This window comes from Lucilia cuprina, chromosome 4, assembly GCF_022045245.1.
Source record: "Lucilia cuprina isolate Lc7/37 chromosome 4, ASM2204524v1, whole genome shotgun sequence".
In the NCBI taxonomy this organism is placed as follows: domain Eukaryota; kingdom Metazoa; phylum Arthropoda; class Insecta; order Diptera; family Calliphoridae; genus Lucilia; species Lucilia cuprina.
The window spans coordinates 82294083-82304171 of record NC_060952.1 but is presented as its reverse complement, the minus strand read 5'-3'; the positions used below and the strand labels follow the sequence as shown (position 1 = coordinate 82304171).

Sequence of the window (10089 nt, the reverse complement as noted above, 5' to 3'; positions counted from 1 at the left end):
AGTTCTGTTCTAGTTCTGTTCTAGTTCTGTTCTATTTCTGTTCTAGTTCTGTTCTAGTTCTGTTCTAGTTCTGTTCTAGTTCTGTTCTAGATCTGTTCTAGTTCTATTTTAGTTCTGTTCTAGTTCTATTTTAGTTCTGTTCTAGTTCTGTTCTACTTCTGTTCTAGTTCTGTTCTAGTTCTGTTCTAGTTCTGTTCTAGTTCTGTTCTAGATCTGTTCTAGTTCTGTTCTAGTTCTATTCTAGTTCTGTTCTAATTCTGTTCTAGTTCTGTTCTAGTTCTGTTCTAGATCTGTTCTAGTTCTATTTTAGTTATGTTCTACATCTGTTCTAGTCCTGTTTAAGTTCCATTCTAGTTCAATCTTAATTCGTACTTAAATACCAGAATAAAGGGAATCAATGAACATTTTGGAACATACTTGAACACATTCTTTTATATGTATGTATTGTATTTATATGTTTTTGCCTTATATTTTTTTTATTTAATCATTTGTTTATATTTATTTTAATATTTTTTTGTGTATATAAAACTATTGTTTGAATTTTTAAAACGTTTTTCTAAAAAAAAAAAAACAAGAAACCAACTGTGTTTTTTTATATGACAAAATAATCACAGGTTCAATATTATATATATTCTCTTTCTCTAAATGAATTTTACAGTGCTGTCACCTTTTTTTAAATATAATTTAAAAAAAGAGAAAAAATACATTTTAGTAACACGAGTATCCCCCAAAAATATAGTTATCATTAATTGCAATATGGAATACTTAGAAAAGGTTCTATAATATGTAAATACACAACACCAGCCCAATAATCAAACAATCTATTCCACCCTCACCCATCCAATATCATTCACTTAATCTCAACTCAAATTTATTAAACTACATAAATATTCAAATATTATATCCCATGTAATTAAGCATATTCTCAACCATAAATATTATTATTATTACCATAATTAGAAACTCACATACAACAACTACATTTAAAACCAAAAACTCGTATACACTTAACTAATAAATACAAAAGAAACAAACAACCATTTGTTTTTTATTATTATTATTTTATTGTGTTTAATTAATAAAAAGCATTAAATAAAAAGCTTGTTGCATTAATTAACCCTTAAGCATTTGTATTTAAAAAAATATAAATCTTAATGTTGTAATAATTACTTTTTTGAAATTCATATTATTATTCTAGAATATTATATTCACTTCTTGTTTTTGTTTTCTTGTCTATATGTATACAAAAAAAAAAGAAACAAACATATTTACAATTTAGTATTTAATATATATATTTTTGAAATAAAAATTTATATTAATATTTCTCAAATATTTATAATAAATAATAATACTACTACTATTACTACACACTTTAACGGAGGTGGCAGCTCTGACAGTTGATGTGTTTGTTATTAAGTAATTCAATATAATACAGACAGGTTTATTATTTTTCTCTTTATTTTTTTATTTTTCTGGGCACTCAGGAAGGACATTTATTATAATTTCATTAAGATTACAAAAATTTTATAATATTTTTTTTGTTTTGAATTAAAAAAATGAATTCAATATTGGTTAAATTTTGAATATTAAACAATGCTTGCGTAACATTTCTGATTTTTTTTCTTTAATTTTAAAGAATATTAACACGGACATTCTTAACATTTATTATAGATGTGTGGTCATATAGAAAGCAATATCCTGAGTTTATTACAAAATATCTTGTTCTTAAACGATTTCAAACTAAAGCACTTCGAAGAACAAACTGAACCATTCCTTAAATAGCGACTTTGCAATTTACCTACTTTAAAACTTAATATAATAGTTTATAACAAAAAACGAATCTCATTTCTTTTTATTGAGATTGGACTTAACAACACTTCCCCGTATACAATTTAGTTCTTGTTCAGTTCTATTTCAGTTGTAGTTCAATTTTAGTTCAATTCTAGTTCAGTTCTAGTTCATTTCATGTTTAGTTCTAATTGAGTTCTAGTTCAGTTTTAGTTCAGTTCTATTTCAGTTCTAGTTCAATTCTAGTTCAGTTCTAGCTCAGTTCTAGTTCAGTTCTAGTTCAGTTCTAGTTCTAGTTCAGTTCTAGTTTAGTTCTAGTTCAGTTCTAGTTCAGTTCTAGTTCAGTTCTAGTTCAGTTCTAGTTCAGTTCTAGTTCAGTTCTAGTTCAGTTCTAGTTCAGTTCTAGTTCAGTTCTAGTTCAGTTCTAGTTCAGTTCTAGTTCAGTTCTAGTTCAGTTCTAGTTCAGTTCTAGTTCAGTTCTAGTTTAGTTCTAGTTCAGTTCTAGCTTTGTTCTAGTTTTGTTCTAGTTCTGCTCTGGTTCTGTTCTAGTTCTGATCTAGTTCTTATCTAGTTCAAGTTCTGTTCAATAATAGACATGACAACGTCTGCAAATACAACTTCTTCAAAAGTTGATCTGTATGGAACAGATTTCATGAATTCTAAACTATAATATTATTTTAAACTTCTATGTATCCAAAGTTTTTTTTAAACGTGATATATTCGAATTAACGTTATATTATATATTCTTTCTAAATACTTACATATACTTTATATAACTGTTATAATTACTACCATAATAATACAATAATAATAGCAGTTATTTATGACAAATATTTGACAATTGCGGACTTATAGATTTCAATTAATAGGTAACAAAATCTATTTACATATAATTACTTTATCAGTTGCTAACACTTTTCTCTACGGCATGTTGTCTTTATAATTCAAATGTAAATTTAAGATTTACCAATAATCGTGGACTATGTTGTACTCTCAACTAACTTTCTTGAATTTTTATTTCTTCAATAATACTTAATTAACAAACACAATAAGCAACATTGTTTTAATAAAAAGAAATTAACAAAAACCATTTGATTTTACAATAAAAAACTTCAACAAAATTTTAACACTCTCACAATGTGTGTGCGTGTTTTTGTTAATAAAATACATAAAACCCTAAAATTCCTTAAAACAATTTAATCAAGGTAAACGCCAACAACAACAACACCAACGTAGCCAACAACAGCAGCAGCAGCAGGAACAATTAAAATTAAATAAAAAACGTCTTGCTAGAAGTGGACGGCAACAAAACGAGAAATATTTAAATCAAGAAAATTGTTTACAAAATCCCACAAAACAAACACAGCCACATCAGCAACAACAGCAAACCCAACGACGTCTCAAGGAACGAAGTGGTGCTACACAACATAATCACAATCGTTTAGCCCAGGAAGTGGCAAGTGAAGAAATAACTACTTCTGCGACGTTACAAACAACAGCTACAACGACGGGCTACAATAGAGCCCCGAATCTGGGGGCACGACAAACACGCAGCAGTGGTGGCAGCGCAAGCACCAATACCAACACAGCTAGCAATAATACAGATTACAATATTGGTGTACATCAACATCAGCAGCAGCAGCATCATCATCATCATACCCAGCATCAGCACCCACATCAGACTTCAACAGGTGGAGCGGCAACGGCAGCCGGTACTAGTTCAGCGGCAGCAGCCGGTATTGGAGTTGGTGGCAATACACAAAATTCTGCAGCTGGTCTAAATCATAATTTATTAAATCGCACGGGTGGTGTTGTCATAGGACCACCCCCGGGAGTACATTCCAATCTTCAGCAACAGCAGCAAACACAACAGCATTCTACAAATCAGCATCATACACTTATAGCGACCACAACACATTTTCCTCAACAGCAGCAACATCCTACAGCCCATTTGCTACAACATCCCAGTCAAGGATCTCAGGCTCATTATTTAAGCCAACAAACCGGACCAACCTTTTACACAGGACATCCCCAAGCCCACTTACAAGCTCAGCCCCAACAACAGGTGCATTTCTATCAAACCTATCCAGCCGGAAATTCAGCTTCTTCGGCGGCCATATTAAATTTAAACTTAAATTCATATCCCACAGCAGGCAATACAACAACGGCTGCTGCGGTGGTAGGTGGAGCTCCTCTTATATATCAGGTGCAACCACCACAACAGGGAGCATTATTAAGTCAACAGACTACCAGCCATCGTTATCATCATCAGGTACAGCCACAGTCCGCACCACCAAATCTGCATCATCAGCACCAACAACACCAGCATCATCAGACACAAACGCAACATTTGCAACAGCATCCCACAGCAATAGAACTTACATTGGGTGGAACACTACCGGTGGGAACACACGACACAAATATTGTCTATCAGGCCACTAACTATAGTGCCAACAGCAATAACTCTCATACGCATTCCCACGCCCATCAACATCCCCAACAACAGCAGCAAAATTCACACACTTTGAGACGCAGTTCACGTAGCAAAACGGGTTCTTGTGTCAGTTCTGTACAGGGCCAACATCACGGCAGTGCGAGCAGCAGCAGTAGCAGTGGAAATAGTAGTGGTGGTAACACTAACCATCGCTCTGCTGCCACGAACGCAGCCAGTTTATCCGTAGTTGTAGGCCATCAATTGCAACAACAACAACAGCAGCAGCAACCACCACAGGCAGCCCATCAATTGGCTGCTGCAGCACATCAGCATCATCAAACACATATTGTGCAACAACAGCAACAACCACCTCCGCCGCATCATCAGCTATTGGGAAGTCATCACCAGCATCCAGTTCATCCACCACCCAATCTCCATCATCAGCAGCAGCACCAGCATCATCAGACTGTAGCTACAGCTGGCGGTGCTGTTGTTGTTGCCATATCGCAGCAACAGCAACAACAACCGCAAAATCATTTATTACACGCTCAACCACCACATCCACACGCTTTGCCACCGCAACGTACCACCATTGTACAGCCGGGCTTTCTCTATAGTTATCGTACTACAGTGGGTGCTAATAATAGTTCAGCATCAACGGCTAGTGGCTTGGGAACTTCGTCGTCATCTTCCTCATCGGGAGCTGCTGCTGCAACTGCCACCAACAATATTGTTGCCACAAACGTTGTGCCCCCCACAAACACTTCATATCTGGCTACGCATCAAAATTCTAACAAAACAAGTGGTAAGTGTTGACGTTTTCTTTTTTTTTTGGGTGAAAATAAGAAAAAAATCCATAGACAACGAAGAATGAAAAAAAAAAAAAACACCAACACTTTGTAATAAAATAACTGGCGAAAGTTTTCTTCGCAGAGCTGCCCTCTGATTTAGAATTGCTTGAAAGGATTGAAAAAATTGAAAAATTTTAGATAAGAGTTTTATTTTCAATTTGTTGAGAACAAAGTTTGAAACAAGTTTTGAAGATTTCGTTTTGTAATAAAGTTTAGGAATGTAAATTTTATCAGGTGCTGGTTAAATTATTGTGTTTTTTTGTAATATCCTTAAAGTATGCTATAATGTTTAAAAATACCCTTTGAACTTTATCTAGTATTTTATTGTAAAAAAAATATATAAATATTTTTAACCAGGTGTTGGTCTAGGGTTTAAAGTGATAACATTCCCCAATTTGTTTATTTTCCTTCTTTCCATACAAAAATGGTTAAAAGTTTCCAATTATGGAGTTTTTTTACGAACATTACTTATAGAAACTAAATTAGTTTAAGCAAAAAAAAGCGTAATTGTTTTTTTAGTTAATTTTTTATTACTTTTTGTTTAATCTTTTAAAAATCATTATTAAATTTCCAAACATGTTTATGTTTTTTCATGATATTTTTAACGTTCCTAACTTCTACGCCTCGCTCGTTCTACTACTCGTTTAAATTGTTCGTTACAAAAAACCTTTCTGCTTACATTCGTTAAAAAAACATGTCCTTTGCTAACAACTGCTACTACTACTACTGCTTCTACTCCATGAAATTCTCTCTCTGTATACATATATAAATCGCTATTTATATATATCAGCCTCTGCGGATGCCTTAAGCTATAATTTAATGGCCCAACAACAGTCTAATACAGGATCAGTACCATCTTTACCACCACAGCCTGTAGCACACGTCGTCAACTCTCATTTAGCAACAGCTGCTTCTGCTGGTGGTTTAATAAATTCAAATACAGGTAATATCTTCTCTTTAAATAAAAAACCCATAACATAAACTCCACTCCAACCTTCTTCTTCTCTAACTTTTGCTCTAATTTGTTTTTTCATTCCACACAACAACTAAATGAACTTATTGATCAATCGCCTTAAAATATCATCATCATCGTTATTTATTGGTTTTTTGCTTTTTTTTAAATTTTCATTTTTTCCATAAAACATTTTTTTTTCTACACATTTTTTTTTGCGTTTTTCATTTTACATTTTTTTTAACCATTTTTAACATTTTTTTTTTAATTTTCCACAGTTTTTTTTTTTAATGCAAAAAAAGGTGACAGCACACTGTTAATTTATATTTGTAATATGTATTTTTTATAATTTTTTACACTAAATTTTAATTATATATTTGAAATTTTATTATTTTTTTTATTAAACAAATTATTTTTATAGTTTTCTTTTAATTTTTTTTAACATATTTTTATAATTTTTAGTTTTGTGTAATTTTTTTAGTTTTTATTTTTTATTTAAATTTATATTTTGTTTAAACCTTAAAGTAGTAGTCGGCCTCTATATGTAATTTGTTTTTAATAATTAGGTTATTGATGGGCTTTATTCTAAGTTTAGTTCTTATATTGATAGCAGAAATTTTGCCAAGACCTAAAATATAAAGTTTTCTATATATGTACTCTCTTAGTAGGTAAACATCATACCTTATATTGTTTTAAAACAGTCCCTAGATTCTAACAAGGAATCTTATGAAACAGTTATTTCAAATTGTTGTTAATCGATTTCATTTTAGTTTCTTTTGATCAGTGGTGCTCAAACACATACTACCAAAGTCTATGTCCCAGCAGTTCGACAAAGAGTCAATGCCTACGCAAAAGACAGTAATTTCCACTAATAGTTAACCACCTGGATGATCGTAATTCGTATGTTTTGGATCATTCGTCACGAATGTGCCTTTGTTATCGAGAATGAAGACAGTCGTCACTTTAGTGTCCTTTTTGTAAGTGGGAGCGTAGACATTCGTCTCTCTACTGTCCTCAAGTAACATAGAGATTATACTCTTAAAAGTAGTTTTTTTGTGGTACTTCCGAAAGTAGTTATTTTACCCATCATTTGGAGAAATAATTATTACTTTCTACTAATATACCACCATCTGTTTGATTCAAATTTATATCTTTAGGGTCACATTATTGTCCCATAGTATTCTAGAGAGTAGACACTTGAAATTTTTAAATCTTATTTCCATTAATATCTTACCACCTGGTTGACTCCAATTCGTATGTTTTTGGTCTTTCATCACAAATAAACTCTTTGTAAACGAGAATGAAGACAGTCGTCACTTTAGTGTCCCCTTTGTAAGCGAGAGCGGAGGCAATCGTCTATTTACTGTCTCTTTGTAGGGTGTAGAGTGACGATTGACTTCCTCCTAGGACAAGCCCATGTTAAAATGGTTGGTCACCTGGGTAGTAGTGATAGGTAGGTTAAATGGTCAGTTCGGGACTGTCCCGTTGAACTGCTGGGATTTTAAAAACGTCGCACACACATCTTGCTTCGTCAAGTGCCCAGCATTTCGGCAAATAGTTAGCCACCTGGATGATCGTAATTCGTATGTTTTGGGTCATTCGTCACGAATGTTCCCTTTGTAATCGAGAATGAAGACAGTCGTCACTTTAGTGTTCCCTTTGTAAGCGAGAGCGGAGGCAATCGTCTCTTTACTGTTTGCATGGTGTAGAGTGACGATTGACTTCCTCGTAGGACAAGCACGTGTTAAAATGGTCGGTCACCTGGGTAGTCAGGTGGATAGGGGCCACAACAAGTGGTAGGTTAAGTGGTTAGTTCGGGACTGTCCCGTCGAACTGCTGGGTGCTGATCAGCAACTGATTTGATTTTGTTTTTTCAAGTTGAGAGCAAACCAACTGAAATTGCTTATTTTAAAAAGAAGAAGAATTAAACCTATAGTGTATGTGTATAAACTTTACGGCAGCAGAATTTTCTTACCCTATCACGCGTGCTATGATATGACAAAAAAGAGCTCCTCTGATTTAGATTCAGCTCACTTGGATCCAGTCATGGAATATTTTAGTTTCGAATTAGTAATAAATTTGTTGTCAAATTTGTACTCTTTTCATGGTAAAGTACTAAAAATCTTTCTGCACTTTTTCTGTTGACTAGTTTGCAAGTAAGTGTGTATTAAGTAAGTAAGTTAGTGTATTAACTAGTCAGAGTACTAGTATTTCGATTAGTCTGTTCTATGGAACAGTCTGTAGACTAATACATGAAATAGTCTATTAGCAAGTGTATGGACTATACTATGGGTGTACTTAGCTATGAACATAGTATATAGTCTGTGGAATAGTCTATGTGCTTGTCAGTCGTAAGTCAGGTCTAAGTTGGGGAACAACTCTCGCGTCATCGCCATTATTTTATAAGGACAGTCAGACTTGTGTTTGTTACCAAGCTTTCAACCGAATTCCGTCTCACTCGCACCAATTGAGTGTATTACTCCATATAACAGTTTCGAAGTTATGCGTTATTTGCATGAATTGTGTGCTTTCCTTTTACTTACCTCGTTTGAGGTTATTTTTAATGAAATTTGTGGAGACCAAATAATACTTTTGATTATTATTTGTTCGGGTCTTCAACTTCCTATATAAAGGTATAGGTCGATTGGAGGGCTCTCTCCGAACCAACGTATGATAACCTGGCAACAAACTACAGAGTTAAAACAAAATTAGTACTTTTTTCCTGGTAAAGAACTAAACATCTTTTTCCATTTTTTCTATGGACTAGTTTGCAATTAATTCTTTAAACTAGCGTATTAACTAGTCAGTGTACTAGTATTTCGATTAGTCTGTGGGATAATATATGAAACAGTCTGTAAACTTATTTATGGATTAGTCTGTTAGCTAGTGTATAAACTGTGGAATAGTCTATTGACCAGTATATGGGATTGTCTATGTTATATTATATTGACTAGGCTGCTGGAGTAGTATATTTACTCATCTATGAACTATTATCTATGCTATGGACACATCTAAGGATTAGTCGATTGGCTGATCTATTGTATATTCTATAAACTATGATGATGTATTAATCTCTCAAATAGTCTATTAACTAGTTTTTGACTAATCTTCAGAATAGTCTATTGACATGTCTATTGATCCCATTGCAGACTGTGCTGAGCATTTGTTCATGTTTTCTGAATTAATCCATCCAAATTCATTGATAAAACGTAAAGCTCTCTATTGTCGGTAAATGTGTCGGACAGTAAGAGAGTAAATGAGACATTCTTTCACTTCATTTTGCAAGCTTCTAGAGTAGACATTGCATTAAAGACTTAGTCTTCTGGCTTTAGTAAAACGCGGTGCAATATATATTGATAATACTATCATTCTTATCAGCTCTGTGCGAAAGCTTATACGAGTTCATACTATAGAGGTCAAAAAAATCATTATGTCAGAAATGTAATTGCATTGAACTACTTGATTTAAGCTTTTTAAACGAGTGACTAAGGCAAGACGTCAAAAAAATGTCAAGAATATCCCAATATCATAAACGTAATTTCATTGAATCATTTGATTGGGGCTTTTTGAACAAGTGACTCAGACAGAACGTTAAAGAATCTAAAAATTTTAAACGAGTGACTCTTGGGAAGATCCTGAGAAGACTTAAACTGATGTCATTTATTATAATGTTTCTTATTTTAGTCTGAGAAAGTTCATGTTATATTCTGTTAATATATTGTTAGCATATCTTAAACTCTGTTCCGCAGAAATTTTTGTTTACTTTAATTAATCAGCTAGGCAATTGACCATTGAATATCCAAAGCCCAAAATCCACATGACAACGACATTTATTAGTCGTTCTCTAATACGATATTCTGTAACTACAACTGCTCTTTTTATGGCCGATATTTTGACCTGAAGAGTAATAAAGTAATTCTGAATACTAAAGTTATTCTTTTGCCAAATTTCGAAATGAAGATACCGCACTTACTCGCTCTTCACGTTAAAGATCGTCGTATTTATGAAAAGACTGCAAAGAAAATAATTTTTTTCATGCGTCAAGTTTTCCAATATAATAAAAC

The 10089-nt window shown here is 33.1% G+C and overlaps 1 protein-coding gene across 4 annotated transcripts in view; it reads left to right on the top strand.

Annotated features, from left to right (window-relative positions):
* Window positions 1–10089, top strand: part of LOC111680208 (E3 ubiquitin-protein ligase TRIP12) — a 70196-nt gene that overhangs the window by 51406 nt on the left and 8701 nt on the right. The window contains exons 4-5 of one of the 4 annotated variants that reach the window (XM_046948982.1): window positions 2994–5027; window positions 5864–6016. The exons of 1 other annotated variant lie outside the window; for it this stretch is intronic. In XM_046948982.1, coding sequence (XP_046804938.1) covers window positions 2994–5027; window positions 5864–6016 — 2187 coding nt within the window. The remainder of the gene's footprint in view (window positions 1–2993; window positions 5028–5863; window positions 6017–10089) is intronic. 2 more of the 4 variants (XM_046948984.1, XM_046948983.1) reach the window with 2 other exon arrangements.